Source organism: Anabrus simplex, chromosome 11 (genome assembly GCF_040414725.1).
Source record: "Anabrus simplex isolate iqAnaSimp1 chromosome 11, ASM4041472v1, whole genome shotgun sequence".
In the NCBI taxonomy this organism is placed as follows: Eukaryota; Metazoa; Arthropoda; class Insecta; order Orthoptera; family Tettigoniidae; genus Anabrus; species Anabrus simplex.
In genome coordinates, this window is record NC_090275.1 from 5,756,239 (window position 1) to 5,780,051 (window position 23,813).

The 23,813-nt window shown below is 37.3% G+C and overlaps 1 protein-coding gene across 3 annotated transcripts in view; it reads right to left on the minus strand.

The window, feature by feature from the left end:
- Window positions 1-23,813, minus strand: part of LOC136883185 (G patch domain-containing protein 2) — a 171,372-nt gene that overhangs the window by 63,684 nt on the left and 83,875 nt on the right. For all 3 annotated transcript variants that reach the window (XM_067155370.2, XM_067155368.2, XM_067155369.2), the window contains 2 exons: window positions 14,605-14,729; window positions 5,455-5,577 (listed from right to left, as the gene is read on the minus strand). In XM_067155370.2, the coding sequence (XP_067011471.2) occupies window positions 5,455-5,577; window positions 14,605-14,729 (248 nt within the window). The remainder of the gene's footprint in view (window positions 1-5,454; window positions 5,578-14,604; window positions 14,730-23,813) is intronic.

The window sequence follows — 23,813 nt, forward strand, 5'->3', positions numbered from 1 at the left end:
GCAATGAATACAGCTTTTAGTTTACTTTCCACCTTTAATTTTATTTCCTCTTATAAATTCTGTTTCCCATCACCTTTTCTCATAAGGTCTTTGGACGTTCAATGGCAGGTTTAAAACGGATTGGCTTCCTAATGAAGAAATATCACACCTTAAAATTTTTACAAGGGCTATTTACATTATTATTTATATATATATTTACAATATTTCTTTCAATTTTCTTCGCCTGAAAAATCACTGTGTTCCGATGAATCGGTGCTGCTGTCATTCATGTTGATTATAACTGGCTCGAAATAAGGGACATTTTCAGACAGCCTATCTTTCTCCTAGTAGTGGTCTTCAATTTTCTTACCATGTTTAACACATTGTTTCCAGAGTTCAGGGATCACGTTGCGTAAGGCTTCTCGGTATAAAGCATTAACTGATTCCATACCTCTACTATTATCTATTGTGTTAGCCATATTGGTTTTTGCTATTTTTCCTTTTATGTTAGCCCAAATGAGCTCAACTGGATTAAGCTTGTGATGGGCCACTGGTAACCAAACAAGCGTACATCTGGTCAAAGTCGTTTAGTCAGTTGTCCCAGTTTCTTTACTGTGTTTGAAAATAATGTCTGGCAAAGACAATCAGCTCTGATTTAGTTAATTTGTTATAGTAGTCAAGTCCAGGTAATAGTGAAATATTCTTCCAAGATATAATTTCAGGTTTCAGCCACGACATGTTCGGGTTTTTAGTTGAAGGATCAACCATCGTGTGATATGAAGCTTGTCTATAACGACAGCCGACCTTTGAGGTAATAAACTGAGGGGCTTTCGTGAACCATTCTTCATGAGGAGTCGAGTTCATCTCATTGTGGTAACCACTCCCTTTCTTGCCAATAAAACAAATTTCTGCACCATCAAGAAAGCCTTCTTAATTTCAGATGTGTAAAATAATGATGCGTTTCCCAGCTTCAGACGGTGTTTTGAACCCTCCACGACATCCATAAATATGCTGAATGTACCCTCTGTAGAGATTATAGCTTGTCAAAGTTGTTTTCTAATGCCTCAATCATGTTTTCTTGCCACCCATATTTCCTGGTATGGTTCTGTCCGCACCAGGTCTCGTCTGTAAAGAAGATCTTGTAGCTCTGTGCTCTTAAGTCTCTAATTCGTCTAAGGTAGGTACGTCAGGATGCAGCAACTGTTATTTATTTAGCTTATGGCTAGTATATAACTCTACATACAAACATTAAAAAAATATAACAAACAATATAACACTTCAAACAATCAACCAATCTCAAAAACAGATCACAAACACAAATGTAAACTGTCCAACCATTGTACAACCCCGTCAGAAGCACACACAAACTCCTTCAGCTGACCGGAATATGACCTCCTTGGTCATTCAATGGCAATATGACGGACTGTCTATTTCTTCTCACCACAGTCACACTCAGGGGAGGAGCGCATACCCTACTTATGCAACAATGAACCACATCGACCATGATTGGTATGGACTCTGTTGAGATGAACCCAAGTTCTCCTGGGGAGATTAAAACCAGGTGGTGGATGTTGAAGACTAAAGAGGGTCTGGCATTCATATGGAGCTGTGTTGGTCCACTGTCACAGATTCCATTAGGACTGTTTTTCTGTTTAGTTTCTTCAATCAGAATCCCAAGCTTTTAACTACTTTCAAAAGCGTATAAATTGACATATCAGGAAAATCTGCCATATTTTCTAACAGTTTCATGAGGAGGCTTTTAATTGTGGGAAATACCTTATTCACATAAAAATCGTGCCTATTTCTTCGTGTTGTGCCCAAAGTAAAATCATCCAGATGGATTTTCGGACGCCCCAGTCTCAAACATTGCTTCTTTCTTGATCTGGATGACGTATTTCCATAATTTTCCTTTGAAGTGGCTCCTACTCTCTTCACGGACGATAGCGATAATCCAAGACAATATGCCACTTCCTGATACACAGGGTCTTGTCCCCTACTTTTTCCCCCTCACTTTGAAAGAACGAATAGCACTCAAAATCATTGCAAGTTCACCCTCTGATAACAGCATCTTGAAGTGACATGGCCAACATGCAGAACATAGGACAACTGAAAATAGCTTGCGGACAAACCAAGGTCACGGGCATTCCGTTTCACAGCTGCCTGGGGCGAGTGTACACGGCAACATTGTGCCCGATTTCTCCACCCCGTCTACTGTTAATCACACAGTCCAGCGTGTACAAAACCTACCTTCAATATTATTTTTCATAAATTTGGTCCCACATTGTACAGTTACAGTGGTTGTAGTTTCTGATAACCAAGACTAAGTGCCTCAAAATAAACCGGAGTTTCCTGCTGTATGTTTATCCTGAGCTGAGAAAGAGCTGCTTTAGAAAAATGATAAGAACATTTTTTGTGGTGGTTGAAAACAATTGTAACTTGAGTATTACACTACAAATACATGTGGTTATAACATATAAAAATGTCATTACCATCACACAAGTAGTTTTCCCTGTATATATTCCCAAGTGAGCGCTTCATGGCTAAATGGTTAGCGTGCTGGCCTTTGGTCACAGGGGTCCCGGGTTCGATTCCCGGCAGGGGTGGGAATTTTAACCTCCATCGGTTAATTTCGCTGGCACGGGGGCTGGGTGTATGTGTCGTCTTCGTCATCATTTCATCCTCATCATGACGCGCAGATCGCCTACGGGTGTCGAATCAAAAGACCTGCATCTGGCGAGCCGAACTTGTCCTCGGACACTCCCGGCACTAAAAGCCATATACCATTTCATTTCAGTGAGCGCATCCTACAAAAGAAGCCAAAAACCCAGACAATATTTACTACAACCACAAATAAAAAATATTTAATGAACTTCAAAATCAAAGCGTCTTATATAACCTAATGCACACTTAAACAAGGAAAATATTGGTATAACTCGTATTGCAATAGGCCTATTGGTTCGTTTGTAATTACAGCCTAAACTCGAGTGTCCATAATAAAAAATCCGACAGTAGTCACGTTTATTCCTTTCACTTTCAATCTAAATGAGCCAACCACCGAACCTCAGAGTTACTAAAGTGAAATGAACAATGTGGTCTGCTAGGTCTTGGCAAATGCTGGACAGTGGCATGGGATGGGATGGTTCACGCAAAGTTTGGGTAGTTGGCGCAGGTAACATAACTAACTTAAGTATACAAAAAATCGTAGCACATCAGAACAAACATTACAGAATTCCAATGTTATCCATCGAGAAAGACTTATTACTGTTGTTACAGGAATTTAGAACTCCATAGCAATTCAAACAACAAAATAAAATAATTAAATGAGGTCTTTTCAACAAACAACCGCAATATTGGGAACACTGCAACATCGCATAGCACAATGAATGGGTGCGAAACATCCAGATGGATTTTCGGATGCCCCAGTCTCAAACATTGCTTCTTTCTTGATGTGGATGACGTATTTCCATAATTTTCCTTTGAAGTGGCTCCTACTCTCTTCACGGGAGATGCAGTTTCTTGAAAAATGCGTGATCAAGGATTTAGCGTTGATGGGACTGAAATTTCTGGACGGTTGATCCAGGAAATCGTTTCTTCGAGGAACGGATAATGCAGGATTTTTACAACGTGATTTATTTAGGATCCTTGCGGGACCAGGTATTTTGAACGAATAATATGGGAAAACTTAGTTTCCGGGAACGTATAATCGAAGTTCAACTGTATTCTCTCAGTTCATATGTCACATCGTTGCACAAGACTTCAATCATACAGTATGTGGACAGACGCAATAACTTAACCAACAGTATGTTGAATCAGAAAACCAGCAGGCTACTGTACATCTCAAGTACCTGTACAAAACATGATGATTTAAAAAATCCTCAGCTAATAGAAAAATACATATTTTCAAAAATGACTGAGCGAGCTATGCATTTGTATTCGGGGGATGGTGGGTTCGAATCCCACCGTCGGCAGCCGTTAAGATGGTTTTCTATAGTTTCCCCATTTTCACACCAAGAAATGCTGGGAATGTACCTTAATTCAGGCCATGGCTGCTACCTTCCTAATCTTAACCTTTCCCATCCTGCGTCGCCAGAAACTTTCGATGTATTAGAGTGACTAACATTTTTTTCTAAGAAAGGAGTTCATAGTATGAAGACCAGATTGCAGCTGTGAGCACTGAATGCTGTTGCTGCTGTCTTACCAGCACATACTACACAGATGCAGTAGGAGCGGTGACTAATGTGCCGTGAATCGGATCACTGTATCGATTCAGTAACGTGAACGGAATCAAATGAATCGATTCAGTAAAATGAATGTCCCATCACTACTTGTGACATCACGCTGCTCAAATATTAAAAAATTTTCACTACTTCAAGAGGTTCATTTCCTATCCTTATCACTCCCCTGAATTTTCTGTTACCTCTTGTCATGATCAAAGTCTTGCTTTTTGCAGTACTAATCTCCACTCCAAAATTTCTTATCTCCTCATTGCATACATCAACTTGTGTCTGTACTTCCTCTTCATTATCTCCCCCAACTACAATGTCATCAGCAAAGAGCAGACTTTACTTGCTCGCCCATCATCTTCTCCTTGATATTATGTATCTCTAGTTATGGACCTCTAATTATGAGCCATTTAAAATATTTTACTTTTATCAATCTTTTAGTTCCCTCTGTGGATCAGTCGTAGTGTCGGCCCCAGATCTCAAGATCACAGGTTCAAATTCGGTGGAGGTAGCTGGATTTTAGAAGGGCAGAAAACAGTCCATTCGGCATCCCACGTCATTTGAGGTCGACATATGAATAATCACTAGTAACATATTTGCTGTTTACAAGACAAAATTAATGAAAATTCAGCCATAGGTCCCTCAGGAGAGTTCTGGTTTACTCCGCCATCCCGTAGATTAAAATGGAGTATCAAAACGGACACACAGGCAGACCAGATGGTATCAAATTAAAATGTCTGTACGTGGTAGCAAAGGCCATATGACAACTGCATCAAATATTGAAGAAACTTAATCAGCACACCCACAACCACTTTTCCAGTATAAATATATATGGTAGAAAGAAACTTTTTCTATTTTCTACACTTTGTACCCATTACAAAAATGTATTTTTAAGAAAAAAGTTCTCAACAAAAAGGTCTGCAGTTGGGAAGGAGTTAAGCGATAATTCATTCACATGGAGACAGATGCAGAAGCAAGCCCTATGTAGACAATTCTTAGCTGGAGTTAGTAAATGATATTCACAGTAAGATTAAAAATACCAAAGCAACTTCCCATCACCCTACATTCATGGCTTTAATATCCAGTCTGCAAGTTCCTGGGACTGAAGTTAGTAGTACTATCAGAAAACCTCCCTTACACAGCTCATGCTCACAGGAATTATGAAGAAAATGTAAAGAAAGGATATGAAAGGAGTGATTAAAACAATAAGCATGCCGAGGGGATCTAAAGCCCAAGCTGCATTAAAACTTACCTCGTCTTGGTGAGCACAGGACAGGTGAGACCTCGAGAAGTTGGATCGTTGGTCATGTTTAACGAGTACAAATTAGCAAGCTGACACAGCTGCTCACGCTCTTGTTTCTTCATGGGGTGTAACCTGCAATCAACACATCTCGGTTCACTTCACCTGTGATGTGAGGAAATAGGCTTACTACATGTAAAAGACAAACTGTCCTCATTACCAAACCCTCTCAATACTAAATGAAGGATTCTACCAAAATACTAGTACAAAAATGGTTCAAAAACAAAAAATGAGTTTTTGGAGTGAGTATAAACACCAGAACTTGGAGCACGCTGTTATATTCCTCATTTCCTTGCGTACTATTTTCATACGCCTTCTGAAGACATTTTAATCACACTAATGGTCTGAAAGTTTTCCAAGTTTTACTGTAATATGATACAGCATATTATGACCTAAGTAAAATGTATTCTAGTCAGAGTTGCTGGAGACTGTCTTCATAGCGCAGACAAAAGGAAAAGATAAACAAAGAAGTAAACATGCTCATTTAAATATTGAGGAATGTTCAGATAAGGCATCCAACTTCAATAATTTTAATTCTGAATAATAATAATCATAATCAATGTCAAATAAGATAAAACTGAATACCAAACTCAAGAATACAAACCTCCACTTTACCCTTATATGTGAAACAAACCAACAACAAGCATATTTTCAACCGAGGAAAGGGCACGAAGATCAGAGTGTCTGAAGTAGTAATGGGCGATGCGCAAAGTTCGAACAATCCCTTCAAAGAGACCTGAACGAAGGACTGACTAAACATGTTTGAATTTGTTTGCTCCGTCTAATGACGGAATATATGATGTATTGAATAGGAGGATACTCTCATTTTTCGCCATTGTTCCTATGCGGTCATAAAACAAGAAGGAGAATCAATGTCAATGCATGGCCTTCTTTCAATGCACATTGCTCAAAAGTAAGTTTTTTCTAGAATTCAAACTGATCCCTGGGCAACAGTTTTAATCTCACTGCTTCAAATATGGAACATATGTGTACTTGCATATCATTCATTATCTGTAGTATACAGTTACAAAATAGTTGGTAACTTCCAGAAATCATCTTTTTCTTCTCCATCCATTCCCTTTTCCAGATTCTCTCTGGACAGAGTAGTGTACCAAAACCCTCCACCTTACTCGATCTTTCCACCATTCCTCTTCTAGTACTTTATTGCTATAGACTCCTCTATTTGCAATACAGTCCACAACAGAGTTCTTCCATCTCATTCCAGGCTGCCCCCTAGGTCTCTTTGCAGTCTGTATCCATGAATATTCTCTATAGTGTTCTCTCTCCTGACATTCTCATCAAGTGTCCAAACCATTTTAGCTATGCTATATCAATCTCTTCTTGCTTGAAGTTTACACACTCCCACGCTTCTCCTTATTTCCTCATTTTTTATTCTATCTCTTCTAATGGGAACATAAAAATGGGGTCTACCTATTCAATACAATACAATGTTATAAGATGAATTATAACATTTTATTATTAATGGGACCGGTTTTGATGCTGGTGTGCATCATCTTCAGCCACAAAATTAGAAAAACATACAATGACAACTTAAGGTTGCAAAAACAATGCATAAAAGTGTACACTAATCTTATAAATGATAAGATGAATGACTTGATTAAAAACATGAGCCGTGAACATTAACTTGAAACATCAACCTAAAATTATCTTAAAGTTTTGTGTAAACATTCTCTTAACAAGAGTTCACTGATCTTAAAAACTTTGAATGATATGTGACTTAATTAACAATGAGCCGAGGACAATAACTTATATATCACTATATTAAAAGTCTAACACCATATTTAATTTTTCGTGAGAATATTTGTATGAAAGTCTTCTTGATGAACATTCACCGAGTCTTGAAGTAAATGGTGCAATTGTTAAGAACTTCATTTGTTTTACCATTGATTGAAAAAGATTGGTCATTAAAATTGCTTCACCAGTCTTAAGACGTAACAAAGAGAACATGAAGAAACTTCGAACTCCAGTTTTACGTGGTAAAACGCATGTCTTCTATAACGTAAGAAATTGTAGGTGGAGTCCGTCTACTAAGCATTCTATAGCAAGTTTTTGCATGAAAATGAGGCGGACGCCATGTTTTCCCCAGTGTGCTAAACGATGTTCTTCGTTCAAAATGGGACCTGAAGCAGATAAAGAAAAAAGAGGGGGATATTCAGAAAAACTCTCGAAAAAATATAAGGTCCTGTCCTAAGAATGAAAGTGAATATGAGACTCACCTCCGGCGGCATATATGACTTGTGTAATCAGGTGTTAGAGAAGACACTGAGAGTCGTAAGACACCGTGACCAATGTACCTGTGTTGGAGGGGAAGGGGGAGAAGTTGATCAGGGGAGGTATTGAGGGGAAGTAGCAGGACAGGTAGGGACGGGGGAAGGAGAACAAGGGGCTTAGAGTTAAAGGCAAGGAAGGAGGGAAGGGAGAAGGGAATTACGTAGGGCGATGCGGTGAGAGGGCGTGGCGTGAAAATTTTTTTTTGTATGCTTTGAAAGACCGATTTGCTATTGGAAACTTTTTTTTGCTAGTTGCTTTACGTTGCACCGACACAGGCCTTACGGCGACGATGGGACAGGAAAGGCCTGGGAGTGGGAAAGAAACGGCCGTGGCCTTAATTAAGGTACAGCCCCAGCATTTGCCTGGTGTGAAAATGGGAAACCGCAGAAAACCATCTTCAGGGCTGCCGATAGTGGGGTTCGAACCTACTATCTCCCGAATACTGGATACTTGCCGCACTTAAACAACTGCAGCTATCGAGCTTGGTGGTTGGAAACTTTTCTGAGTCTGAAAAACGCTATAAAAAACAAAAATCGAACAATACTTTTGATTTCTCAGAAATATCATTGAGATTTAAATTAGAATTGAAATATTAATCCAGGTGAATGAAACAACTTTCAGTAATGTCAAGCAAAGTACAGTACCTTTATTGAGAACCTGTAGAACTGTAAGATCCTGATCAATGTTAGTAAAATTATGCTGAAAATCTTTCATATGTTGCCCCACTGCCAAAAACTTATTGTATCTGACGGCATTAACGTGTTCTGCGTATCCGAGTTTCGTCCTGTTTGTCCCAGGTAAGAACTGCTGCAGTTGTGACAGCATAATCTGTACACTCCGGAACTATGAAAAACATTATTTTTGCTTACTGAAGTACAGTTGTGCAGGATATCAATGCTTCTATTATTAGTTCTATAAGAAATCTTGGTGTTGTGCTTTTTGAAGACGTTGGTGATATTCTGTATTTTATTTGTAAAAGTGAAGGTCGAAAAAGTATTAGCTTTGGGTTTACTTCTCAGAAGGGTGATATCAGGACGGTACTTAAACTTGTTAATGATCCTCTCAATGAAGACATTTTGGAAACCACTGTTTCTAGCTATCGCACAAATTAATTAAATTCTTTTTTGACATAGGAACTCTAAACGCTCTGTCAACCAGACTATTATAAGTACCATTTTTATGAGCCTGAGGATGGGAAGAATCATTCCTGATGGTAATAGCAGTCTGAGTAGGCTTTCTATAGATATTATATGAAAAATACCTCATACCTCACAATTTCATCTTCGACTTCTTTAAAGTGCCCTTGTTGTGGGCCACTGAATGCATTATTTGTATAATGCATTTTTTAACCATCTCTGTCTTCCTTCAGGACCGTCCCCTCCCCTCTCCTTCCTTTTCATTTGAATCTCACAACAGTTAGTCTGAAGCACACTCAACAATAGATCACACACCTCACGCTGTATTGAGAGGTAAGTCTCATATAACCTATGCCATCTAACTAACACATTCTCTCATTCAATTCATTAATTTAATTTTATCTAATTTATCAGGTTAACTTCATGGGCAGCGCAATGAATTGCAAATTTTATACCAGACACAATGTATCTGTGTTTACCACATCTTCATGTGCCGACCTGACAATGTCCAACAATATTTCAGCATGATTTAACAAGCACCACAAGAGCATCTCATTTTATTACTTTGATTGAGGATGAAACAACATCTAACAGTGGTTATTTACAGCGGTGTCCAATGGATTGCATATAGCTAACACCACACAAATAGGTTTGGTGATGAACTTCGGGATCTACATTTGCCAGTTCCCATTTACTATTGAAATATTAATGATCAGGAGTATTAGAACTAACAGTTCTGCGTATATAAATTAATACTTGAAATTAGTCTCAATGATGAGCATACTCAAGATGTTAGAATCTAGTTTATTTTCAAATTTATTCATAATTCCATTCCTGTTTTTAATGTCAATTTGTATATATTTGTTTTATTTGTTTTATGTCAATTGTGTGCATGTACATTTGTTTAGTTATTAGATGTTTTACATTAAGGCTGGCTGAAGATGGCCAGTCCTGGCCGATTAATGTAATTTAGAATATTACATATTATAGTATTGAAAGGTGGACCATTACTACATTAATTCAATAATTATATTGTATCTCTGTCTTTAAGCTCACACCGAATATTGACTTTAGTTAGGTGGCTGCAATATTATTCTACATTTCTGAGTGTTTAATAAACATTAATTGAAAATTGGCATTATAATATCGACGAGAACCGGTTGAAAATTTGCCTGCAATACCCGTTCCACGTATCTTTACAATACGACAATGCATCATGAAAATATCCCTGCTCTCTATAAAACTTAATTTTACTATGTGTCAGGTACAGTAAACGCATTATAACTCTGCCACTGAGCCGTGGCCTTTCTAAGAATTCGAAAGCTTGCATGCTTTGATGCCATTCTGCAGATTTGAGAAAAGTTTCTGTAGAGGCTTCATCACTCTCTTCCTGGGTATACCTTTATAAAGTCTGTACCCTTGAGATTCCAAGGCACCCTGGTCAGTGTTTCTAATTTCTTGTAATTCCATGATAAGAATTTTGTGTCGGTGATCACTTTCAGTTTACCGGTTTGCATATTGTGTGTAGAGAAGTATGTTATCTGCTTTGGTTTGATTCTTGATTTTGTCTCGTTCGTGTATGAGGTACAGGAGTATTTCCGTGCCTTCGACTTCACGGTATCTTTTACGTGGCAGCCCACCATATCCGAATGCTGTCTTCTCTGAACTCTTGGTTCAGCTGGTGGAGTATTCCTTAAAAGACCTTCCATGGTTGACTGTCAAGGTGTCACCTGTGTGGGACTAGGTCCCGAATTACAACTCTGGATGTAATCCAGTGAGGTGATAATGAGGCCGCTTCTCTGGAGTACAGACGCCATGTGTAGCTGCCTCTAACCTGGAGAACAGACACTGTATAATGGATTCCGGTGGCATTTCCTCCACTGTGGGGACCATCACGTCCAAAGCCGTTGGCCCCCTTAGGGAGTCAGGTTATTTCCCGCCGCCCAACACTCGTCATTGGCAGTTTTACAGCTGGGTGCCAGACCAGCAAACCCTCCTCCTTTTTCATTCCGGACTTCGGACCGGACAATGGCGGAACAGGATTTTTGGCCAGCCTTAAAATAATAAACTCGGTTCAAGAATTCAAATCACAGTCTCCACGACTCTCAACGCTCACCTTAAAGGCATCTAATAAAATCTATACTATAATAAATGCCCACATTCCCATTAATGATAAAAACAACTCCTCAAAAGACCATGAGGAAACAGAAGAATTTTGGGACCTATTGGACCAGACCATAGATAACATCCTCAAACACCATGTAAAATTATTAATAGGCGACTTAACGCTCAACTAGGCAGAGAAAGAAAATTCCGTGACATCACTGGAAATGGCCAACATACAAGAAAACAAATAAAACTGGAGAGAGACTAGTTGACCTGTGTAGAAACCATAATTTATTCTCAAAATCTACATGTTTTAAGAGAAAACCTCAAAAACTCAAAACATGGAAACACCCTGAAAGAGATTGGCAACTGGATCACATCTGCATGGACAAATACCACCACAAAGAGATCTATTACGTCAAAGTCCTCCGAGGAATAGACACAGGTTCAGATCACTACGTAGTTAAAATTAAAATTAAACTCACTACCCAGAGGAGACAGCAAAAGCAAGCCCTTAAAAAAAGAAAAATAGATCCTACCCAGCTAATCAACAACAAAAATGACCAGAAAGCAACTGAAAAAATAAAAATCACAGATAAACTTGAAGACTTAGTACACAACCTTAAACAAATTGCAGAAGACCTGGCTCCAATTAAACCAAGTAAAAAACACCAATGTGGAACAGTGAATGTAATGAAACAGTGGAGAAAAGACATCAGGCATGGCTATTACATCAGTCCCAAAAAAACAGAAATATCCTATCAAAATCTAGTAAAACAGAGAAAAGAAACTACCTACGTCTTAAGAAGAATAAAAAGACAACATCATAAGGACACACTGCAGCTAACTGAAGAACAATTGAATAAAACTCAATCAAGGGACTACTACAAAACCTTCAGAAAGCAGCTCCAAAAATATAAAATATGACCCTACTGATGAAGGATGAAAATGGTAAGCTGGCTCATAACAATAAAGACAATGCAGAAATTCTGGCTAAATATTTCAACAAGCTTTTAAATTATGAGGAACCTACAGAACTCCTTCTTTTGGACACCAACACCCCAACAAAACACCACCACAGAACATCAATTCCCCAACAATAAGGGAAGTCTACCAAGCTCTAAATAAATTAAAAAACTACAAAGCGCCAGGAAATATGCAGGAACATCAGCAAAGGTTGCCCTCCATCAACAACTTGTCTCCATCTGGATTAAAGAAGAACTATCAGAACACTGGACAACAGCCCTCATTCACCCACTGCAAAAAAATAGGAGACAAAACCGAAAGCTTATGATTGCATTTATAGAGAATCTCTGTTTAATATTTTAAGACACCATGGACTACACCCCAAATTAATAAACATGATAAAATTGACTCTCACTAACACCAAATTAAAAGTGAAGTTTAGGAGTGAAATATCAGAAACATTTGAAATTAAAACTGGACTACGGCAGGGAGATGGACACTCACCACTATTATTTAATTATTTATTTATTATTCTTTAATTGTGCTCTAGAAATGGTAATGGTTTAGGAAATATCCCCCCCCCCAAAATAAACAATGGCTGAAAAATCAAAACAAATTGAATGGGTTTCGCTGACGATTTAACATTACTAGCTGTGGACATAAAAGAACCAAAAACCCAGACATCAGAACTTCAAAATACTGCAAATAAAATTGGCCTCAAAATATCATTTGAAAAAACGGAAAACATGCCTCAAAAACTAACACAACTAAAAGAAGTTTCCATAAATGGTAATAAAATCAAAAAAGTAACTCAATTTAAATATCTTGGAGAAGTGGTAACACATAACCTAAATGAAAAAATCTCAATCCAAGCAAGAACAAATAGATTAGCTAAAGCACAAAAATTAACATGGTATATCTACAAAAAGAAATGTCTGTCAATAAATGCAAAAATAAAACACTACAACACAGTTATAAAACCGGAAGGTACATATGCAACAGAAACACTTTTTCACCTGAATAAACAATTAAAGACTGATAGACTTCAGAAAATTGAAAGGAGGATTGGAAGAACGTGCATCAACAAAAAATACCAGAAAGATGGACAGTGGCGGTTAATACCTAACAAAGTCGTGTACAAAGAGCTAGAACCCATTACAGATACTACGCGTAAGAAGAGACTGGGATTCTATGAACATATCATGAGGATGCAGGATTCGAGACTTCTGAAACAACTAGTACAACACAACTCGTCTCAAAAAATACCACAACAGGATGTAAATGGATCAGAGAAGTAAGAAAGGATCTGAAGGAAATAGGCCTTACAACAGAAGACACTACAAATAAAAGAAAATTGAATACAAAACTCAAGAATACAAACCTCCGCTTTACCCTTACACAAAACAAACCAACAACACGCATATTTTCAACTGAGGAAGATCGCAGCGTCTGAAGAAGTACTGGGAGGACCGCAAAGCCCGAACAATCCCTTCAAAGAGACCTGAACGAAGGTCTGACTGACTAAAGTGATCCTATGTGGTCATAAAAGAAGAAGAAGAAGAATAATGCTATTTCCTGAGATCCAGTGACATTACACAGAGGCACTGTACAAACGGTTGCCACGGTTAGCGATGTGTAATAAAGTGGCGGTCGTTTATTGTCAGAGAGTTTTGCTATTTGTTTTACATCGCACCGACACAGATGTCTTATTACATAAAATCAGCTTCATGGTCCGTATCGCACTTCAATAGATTCACAATTAAGTATTTATTATTTTCCACCTAGTCGATACAATGATTGCTTAAGGCAATTTAATGGTTAAAAGTGGTTAAAACTGAGTTTTTTGTTTGTCTTAATGTTGTCAATCTTATGTTAATTTTAAGAACACTTCCTCTTAAGCATTACTTTGTCAATTTATATATTTTTCATCTAATCAGTGTTATGTGGCTGAAGATGTTGATAATACACGAAACATGTACCTCCTCACTAAAAATTTAGATGGGAATAACCTTTCCTAAATTTAACTAGGCGTGAGAAAATACAGTGATTTACTCTGCCATATCTTGAGGTGTATCACATTTTTACTTAATTTCAGTATATAACATTAAAATTAAGAGATTGTTTACTTCAGTCTTTATTTTTAACGAGTTAACAACTCTATCGGCCACGTTATTTATGCATTTATTACGAAAACGTGTTATCCTCCTTCATTTAGAATTTTCTATAGAGAACAGCAGTCAACGGGTATTACTAATTATTACTAATCGACTCCAACATCGCCTTCAAATGTAGGCGAGACAGCTCGCTAGTGGACATACCGAGGAAAAGATGCTGAAGGTGATCGATCGTACACAACATAATCGCTCAGGTGCCTACATATCAGTAACAGAAAAACTCTTACGCGCTTAATTGCCCGTAATAATGGATGCATCAGTAATAGGGCTCTCGTTGTAACCAAAGGATAATACACAGTTTAATATACGAATTTTGAAGGGACAGACGAAACTTGTCATTATATGAAGGGGTTCTCGTTATATACCGTTCTCGCTACAGCGGACTTCTACTGTATATGCTCCTCTCATGTACAATGTATAATACTCACCGAAGTTCTGACTGACCAGGATCCTGAAGGAAACGAGATAATTTTTCATTAGCAGAAGTCACAATGCTAAAACCTGGATGTTCATTTCGGATCCGACGCCTTCCAGCTCTGATTTCTCTTCCACTCTGAAAAATAAAAGATTGATGTTATGGTAATTTTCATCAACTAATTAGTAAGTCTAAGAAAACGACCAGCCTGGAAAGGGATTGTATCAATAACATAAATAGACACATATCATCTTCTGGTCAAGTTAACGACCAGTCTGAAAAGGGACTGGATTAATAAAATGAGTAGACATACAGCGGGTGGATGGGTAAAGTGTGTTAACTCCATAGATGCTATTTTTGAGAAGGATGGATTTGAAAGTTCGAGAAGTTTCAAAAAATCATCCACACATATACTTTCCTTCTCGTGCTTTTGTGGTGTTTGTTGCAACAATATTATATATATGCAATATTAAAATATTTGGATGCCAGTCTTCATTTAAACTCTTAAAATAGATTAAATTTAACAGGCTGCAGTGAATACAGTAGAACCTCAATTATACATTCCCGGAAACTACGTTTTCCTGTATTAATCGTTCAAATTATGTGGTCTTGCGAGCATCCGAATTAAATCAAGTTGTAAAAATCCCGCATTATCTGTTCCTCGAAGAAACAATTTCTCGAATCAACCGCCCAGAAATTTCCGTCCCATCAATGCTAAATCCTCAATCACACGTTTTTCAAGAAACTGTATCTCACGAAAGGACGGTTACGGCATACTTACGGATCTTGGTGTTAATGTCCCTTCACTGCGGTAATTTGAGGAAGTACTGTACTGGAAAAGCGATCGGCGGCGATCCTGCATAAGGGACTATCTTAGCATCGCATTCGGGTGGTATTGTTTAGAGAATCCTAAGAAATCATAAAGCAGACTGTGTCCACAACAATCGAAAGGAGACAGAGCGCATTTTGACAGCTCTACTTGAAGACGGAACAAGTTTCGTGAAATGTTCGTACTTGCAAAACGACCACATTATGTCCAGGGGTATATATTTATTTTTTTACTTTTTCCGAGTGTATCACCGAACAGGTTTTCGGCACTTCCCTCAGGACACTCTATAGTCACTGGGCTTTCCGGCAGGAATCAAAACGGCTCCTTCTTAAGTAACACAAATTTAGTATTGTAATATTATCGTATACTATTATGTTAGGAAAACTTCAAATGGTCCACCTTTTCAATACAAAAATGTTATAGTTTATTTATAACATGTATTTGTACTTGGAACTAGTTTCAACGCTGATTTGCGTCATCATCAGCCAAAATGTGGGAATAGGCAAGCATTTAGGCATTTATATTACACAAGGCGTTACATTAAACAATACACATCTTACAAGGAGATAAAAACAGGAACAAGTATAGAAACAAATGAATCGTTGAGAAAACAAATGTTATACATATTAAAAAAAAATAACCTTAACCACACATCTTGCAGTGCGAAAGTGTTCTTCTTGAATGATTCCTGAATATAAAACACACGTGCACACATTTCTGAAGAGCCAGCAGGCAGGACAAAGTAAAGTGAAACCTTAAGAGTTCTCATTTTTCTATGTTCTGACTAACTAATGAAGTCTCCCTTGAGTTCCTGATAAACATACAAAACAGGAAATTCTCCTTCACACTCAACAATAGCTATAAAGACCAACGGTAAAATTTCATTTTAAATATTGTGCAGAGACGTGAAAGCATGATTTTGAACATGATATAACTCCTTCATATAACCCAGTTTTTTACACAAGGTGTTACATTAAATAATACACATCTTACGAGGAGATAAAAACAGGGAAGAATGTAGAAACACATGCATCGTTGAGAAAGCAAAGTTATACATATTAAAAATAAGCTTAACCACACAATTTGCAGTGCGAAAATATTTGCCTTGAATGATTCCTGAATACAAAATGCACGCGCACACACTTCTAAAGAGCCAGCAGGCGGGGAAAAAATAAGGTGAAACCTTAAGAGTTCTTCTGAGAAGAGTTCATCATTCTTTCTATGATCTGACTAACTAATGAAGTCTCCCTTGAGTTCCTGATAAACATACACAACAGGAAATTAAACAATACACATCTTACAAGGAGATGAAAACAGGGAAAGTTATACATATTAAAAATAACCTTAACCACGCATCTTGTAGTGCGAAAATATTCGTCTTGAATGATTCCTGAATACAAAACACACGCACACACATTTCTGAAGAGCATGCAGGCAGGAAAAAGTAAAGTGAAACCTTAAGAGTTCGTCTGAGAAGAGTTCATCATTTTTTCTATGTTCCGACTAACTAATGAAGTCTCCCTTGAGTTCCTGATAAACATACACAAAGGAAATTCTCCTTAACTCTCAACAATAGCTATAAAAGACCAACGGTAAATTGTATTTTAAATACTGTGCAGAGATGTGAAAGCATGATCTTGAACATGATATAACTTCTTCATTTAACCACATTTGAAAGTCTCTCTCTATATTACATAGCTTCATTAACACACCATTCTGTAGATGCACAAAATAATCTTGTAATCTTCACAGGCCCGGTATTCAGCTCGACAAGAATATAAAAATAGGTATTAAGGAATAAGTTGTTGAGAGTTTGGAGGACGACTGTGCCAGTATTTGTGGTGTATTGTTGCAGCGTTACGTGTAGGGTGGGGGCAGGTTTCTATGATGTTTATTGCGGGACATGAGGCGGTAAAGCTATGGCGCGAGATGAAGAGGAACAGAGCGTGTTGGATAGTTTAGGTCTGGGGAGCGGCCGTTGTTGGATTAGGAGGGGAGAGGGGAGGAGCGGTAGGGAAGGAGGAGTGGAAGGAGGGGAAGTATGGAGGGTGATGTGGTGAAAGTGTGTGGCGTGACAAAGTATTATGCATAATCTGAAAGACAGATCTGTTTTTCGGGATATTCATGTTTTTGAAAAATTCAATGAGAAAGTCGAATAGGATCTTTGGTTTCTCTGAGATATCATTTAAGTTTAGGCTGGGATTGAAATATTGGTCTAAATGAATATAGAGGTTTTCAGTGACGTCTAGGAAAGAACCTTTGTTTAGAATATCTAATACCTCAAGATCTTGATTTATTTCAGTAAAGTTGTGCTTAAATTCTTTTATATGTAGGCCGACCGCGGAAAAACGGTTGTGTTTTATGGCATTGACATGTTCTGCATATCTGATTTTAAAGCTGCGTCCTGTTTGCCCTAGGTAAGAACTTTTGCAGTCTTGGCAAGAAAACCTATATACACCTGATTTAGAAAAAGGACTACTTTTATTTATTGATGAAGAGTTGTGTAGGATCTCTGTGCTTCTATTGTTAGTACGAAAGGCTATTTGAACGTTGTGTTTTTTAAAAACGTTAGTGACGTTTAAATTTCTTTATTGAAGGTAAATGTGGAAAACATGGCAGTGCTAGTATTGTCTTTTATTAGGGTGGTTTTTGGGCGGTGTCTGAATTTATTGATTATTCTTTCAATAAAGGATTCATTATATGCATTGAATTTTGCTATAGAGCGAATGGTGTTCAATTCTTTATTTAAGTTTTTTCTTGACATCGGAATTTTGAATGCTCGGTCTACTAAGCTATTATATGTAGCTGCTTTGTGGGTTTGGGGGTGTAGTGAGTCATTTCTTATAGTAGTGGCCGTTTGAGTGGGCTTTCTATAGATACTATATGTGAACGAAGAGGGGTGCCTATTGATTGTTAGGTCTAGGAAGTTGATGGAGTTGTTTGTCTCTGATTCTAAGGTAAATTTAATGTCATGATCAATATTATTATGGTTTTTGAGGGTGGATGGTGCGTCTATGGAGCGTTCATCTAGGATTATAAATGTGTCATCTACGTACCTAGCCCAGAATTGGATATTAGCAAATTTGGTGTTATTGTCGATGGCGGTGTGCTCTAGGAAATCAAGGTAGATCTTGGCTAAAATTCCTGAGGCTGGTGAACCCATAGCCCAACCATCTTGTTTGTAAATGATCTTATCGAATGTGAAGTAGTTATTGTTAATTAGTAATCTTAATATGGTCATGAAGTCTTGAACTTCTAGTTTACTTAGTTGATTGTTAGCAAGTAAGTTCTTTTCGATGATCGGGAATAATGAGTTGGTGTTTATACTGGGATACATGTTGACTATATCAAAGGAGTGCATTGAATGATATGGTGGAAGCTTGAAACTGTTTAGTTTGTTCACTAATTCTACAGTGTTCCTGATGGATTTATTTGATGCGAATTTTTAATGTTTATTAAGAAATTGTTGGATAAATTGAGATAATTTATATAAGGGGCTTGGTCTGTAGTTTATTATGGGTCGAATAGGGACACCGGTTTTGTGGATTTTGGGTAGTGCTTTAGCTGTTGGTAGGCCTGGGTTCATAGTAATTAACTTTTGTTTTTCTTGTTCAGTGAGGAGAAAAGAAGTGCTCTTTAGAATTTGTTTCAATTGCCTTTGAATTGATTGTGTTGGGTCCTTCTTAACTATTGAAAAGGAGTCATTATCTAAGAAAGTTTTGGTTTTTTGAATGTAATCTGTTTTATCCATAATGACTGTTGTGTTGCCTTTGTCGGCCTTTGTAATGATGAGGTGGTTGTCTTTGACTTTCTTTTTAAGATTGAGAATTTGTTTTCTTTCAGTAAGGGAGTCTTTGTTGATTTTGGTGATAGGGGTCGCAGTGCGATTTTTTGAGAAAAAACTTTTGTTTAATTGTTTTTTTACGTCCATTCTGAGTTCGTCTTGTTGTTCATATGGCATTTTGCTGATAGCAACTTCTGATTCAACTACGAGTTTGGAGGCTGTAAGGGCCGAGTTGAAACAAGGCCAGTTGTGCTTTGGACCTTTCGAAAGAATTCTTATATCGTCCTCATCTAAGTTGGTGGTGGAAAGATTAATTACTGGTGGGTGGAATTGTTGTAGAGTGTCATTAGCGAGGTTAGGTTTGCTGTTAGGTTTTGTAGGGGAGTTGCTGTGTTTTTCCTTATTTTTAAGTGCTACAAGTTTTTTCTCTAGTGTTATCTGTTTTTTGGACAAAATATTGAACAACTTGATTTGGACTTCGTCTTGAAAAAGATTCCACTGAGCATTTGAGAGTAAGGTGGCTGCCTCTAAGTGAGTTTCATATAAGCGATGATTTAAAAACGACTTTTTCTTATAGAGAAATTTTAGTTCATTTTCTAACCAAAGTTTGTTTGTCCTAACCTGAACATCTTGTTGATGGGGAGGAACAAAACGTTGTTTTGTGACGCTTTTTAAAAAATTAGGGGTTAAATTCTGTGTAATGCACTGTTTGATAAATGCTATATCCTTGCCTATTTTCCCAATTTTGATTTTTAAGCCCAAGTAATGATAGGCTAACGACTTTGCCTGGTTGGCTGCTTCATTTAAACCTAGAAATTTCATTTTTGTCCGTATTGAACTGAGAAAGGATGATAGGAAAACTTAAAATGGTCCACCTTTTCAATACAAAAATGTTATAGTTTATTTATAACATGTATTTGTACTTGGAACTAGTTTCAACGCTGATTTGCGTCATCATCAGCCAAAATGTGGGAATAGGCAAGCATTTAGGCATTTATATTACACAAGGCGTTACATTAAACAATACACATCTTACAAGGAGATAAAAACAGGGACAAGTATAGAAACAAATGAATCGTTGAGAAAACGAAAGTTATACATATTTAAAAAAAATAACCTTAACCACACATCTTGCAGTGCGAAAGTGTTCTTCTTGAATGATTCCTGAATACATACATACATACATACATTTATTGAACATAACAAGCGACTTCGCCCCTATACATGTTCACATGCTATAATAATAATAATAATAATAATAATAATAATAATAATAATAACGATAAAATGAATAATAAATAATAATAATAATAATAATAATAATAATAATAATAATAATAATAATAATAATAATAATAATAATAAGGATAATAATAATAAGAATAATTAGCAGTCATTAGCTGAAGCAGTTCACTCATTCAGTGTTCATCCAGTGTCCTTATTATGCTCTGTACTTGCGTCACATTCTTGTTACTGACCTACACCTGATCAATAATCAAACCACAACACTCAGCATTTCAGCACTTGCATTCCAGCTAACTTTAAAACAAACAGACCATGCAATCCTGTCCTCTTACCCAACTCCACCTAACTAAGTACTCAGTCCCTATATTCCCTAGTCCATTATAATTTTAACATACTATCCCCTTCCCTTATACAGATAACTATTCCACCCCCCTATTCCCCTGCCCACCCTCTAACTCACTCTCCTTCATTTTACTCTCGCAGGCCTTTTTTGTCGCACAAAAATACCTGTTCAATTCACCCCCTTTTTCCCATTGTTTAATAATCCATCTCAGTATTGCGTTCTCATCCCCTCTCCCCAATATTTCCCGATGCTCGGCACTCAATAATCCATGTCTTAACCCCCTCGTTACCTCACAGTCTCTTAGCAAGTGAAACTCATCATTCACATCTCCACAAAGTACACACCTTGTCTTATCCCTCCCCTGTAACCAGCCTGTATTCCTTGGCAAACCTAAAAGCCACCACATCATCCCATATCGTTTTGACCTATCGACGTATCTAATATTCAACCCTGCTATCTCCTCTATTTTCGTCAAAACAGTCAGCGAATTTCTTAGTCTGCTTTCCCCCAATAATTTCTGCCTATGGATATCTCTAATTCTCCTTTCCAGTATATTCATCCCTCTCACTTCTGTCTTTGACCAAACCTCCCCCCACAGGTGTCCTAATCCTATCCTCTCCAAATATCCCTTTATTTTTTCTAACCATCCACCCTTATACATGCTCTTAAATTGCTGTACATATGCTGCCTGTGATTCCTGAATATAAAACACACGTGCACAAATTTCTGAAGAGCCAGCAGGCAGGACAAAGTAAAGTGAAACCTTAAGAGTTCTCATTTTTCTATGTTCTGACTAACTAATGAAGTCTCCCTTGAGTTCCTGATAAACATACAAAACAGGAAATTCTCCTTCACACTCAACAATAGCTATAAAGACCAACGGTAAAATTTCACTTTAAATATTGTGCAGAGACGTGAAAGCATGATTTTGAACATGATATAACTCCTTCATATAACCCAGTTTTTACACAAGGTGTTACATTAAATAATACACATCTTACGAGGAGATAAAAACAGGGAAGAATGTAGAAACACATGCATCGTTGAGAAAGCAAAGTTATACATATTAAAAATAAGCTTAACCACACAACTTGCAGTGCGAAAATATTTGCCTTGAATGATTTCTGAAGAGCATGCAGGCAGGAAAAAGTAAAGTGAAACCTGTGTGCGCGTGTGTTTTGTATTCAGGAATCATTCAAGACGAATATTTTCGCACAACAAGATGCGTGGTTAAGGTTATTTTTAATATGTATAACTTTCCCTGTTTTCATCTCCTTGTAAGATGTGTATTGTTTAATTTCCTGTTGTGTATGTTTATCAGGAACTCAAGGGAGACTTCATTAGTTAGTCAGATCATAGAAAGAATGATGAACTTTTCTCAGAAGAACTCTTAAGGTTTCACCTTATTTTTTCCCCGCCTGCTGGCTCTTTAGAAGTGTGTGCGCGTGCGTTTTGTATTCAGGAATCATTCAAGGCAAATATTTTCGCACTGCAAGTTGTGTGGTTAAGCTTATTTTTAATATGTATAACTTTGCTTTCTCAACGATGCATGTGTTTCTACATTCTTCCCTGTTTTTATCTCCTCGTAAGATGTGTATTATTTAATGTAACACCTTGTGTAAAAAACGGGGTTATATGAAGGAGTTATATCATGTTCAAAATCATGCTTTCACGTCTCTGCACAATATTTAAAATGAAATTTTACCGATGGTCTTTATAGCTATTGTTGAGTGTGAAGGAGAATTTCCTGTTTTGTATGTTTATCAGGAACTCAAGGGAGACTTCATTAGTTAGTCAGAACATAGAAAAATGAGAACTCTTAAGGTTTCACTTTACTTTGTCCTGCCTGCTGGCTCTTCAGAAATGTGTGCACGTGTGTTTTATATTCAGGAATCATTCAAGAAGAACACTTTCACACTGCAAGATGTGTGGTTAATGTTATTTATTTTAATATGTATAACTTTTGTTTTCTCAACGATTCATTTGTTTCTATACTTGTCCCTGTTTTTATCTCCTTGTAAGATGTGTATTGTTTAATGTAACGCCTTGTGTAATATAAATGCCTAAATGCTTGCCTATTCCCACATTTTGGCTGATGATGACGCAAATCAGCGTTGAAACTAGTTCCAAGTACAAATACATGTTATAAATAAACTATAACATTTTTGTATTGAAAAGGTGGACCATTTTAAGTTTTCCTATCATCCTTTCTCAGTTCAATACGGACAAAAATGAAATTCCTAGGTTTAAATAATATTATGTTACCGAGACCAGAACAGATGTTGCATCTTACATACACACAGGCATGGGAGGTTTTGGGATTGTCTATTACTGTTTTGGTCCTAATATAAGACTGGGAATTTCACGTTTTTGAGTTAAAATGCTATAAAAACCATAGTCGTTTTATTTGCGCACGTTACATTAAAAAACTTTGTATCATTTCGCACTTGTACCGACTTGTACAGCAAGCGCGCTTTCCAACCGAGGTCAAGGTCGCGAATAACCGTAATTTCAGAAGTGTTAATGATATTTTTCTCTTTCAAATTTCATTGTGATTAGTGATGGGCAGAATTGAATATAATGGATTCGAGAACTTGAGAATCGATACTTACATTCGAAACCATATTCTATAGTTCAACATAGGTACAAGATTTCCATAAACTGACTACGAACAATATACAAGTGACCAAATTACAATGGAAGACTAAAAAAAATGGAGTTCGCCATCATGTTGGGCGCTTTTGTAACTAATGTGGTTTGTTTGATTAGACTAGAGAATTAAAAACTACTTGTGGTCAACTGTTGTTTGACTTGGTGTTACGGCTATTAGATTTTTCGAAGAGTTTGGCTGATCAAAGTTGTTGAACTGAAAGAAGTTTTCAGTGAAAGCTGACTAAGTTTCCCCGGTAAAATTGAATGTAAAGTTTTGAGATTCTTAAGTCGCATACCGGTAATTGATGTTTGAAGCCGGCCCCGCGGTCTAACTTGCCTGCCTCTCACCTGGAGGGCCCGGGTTCGATA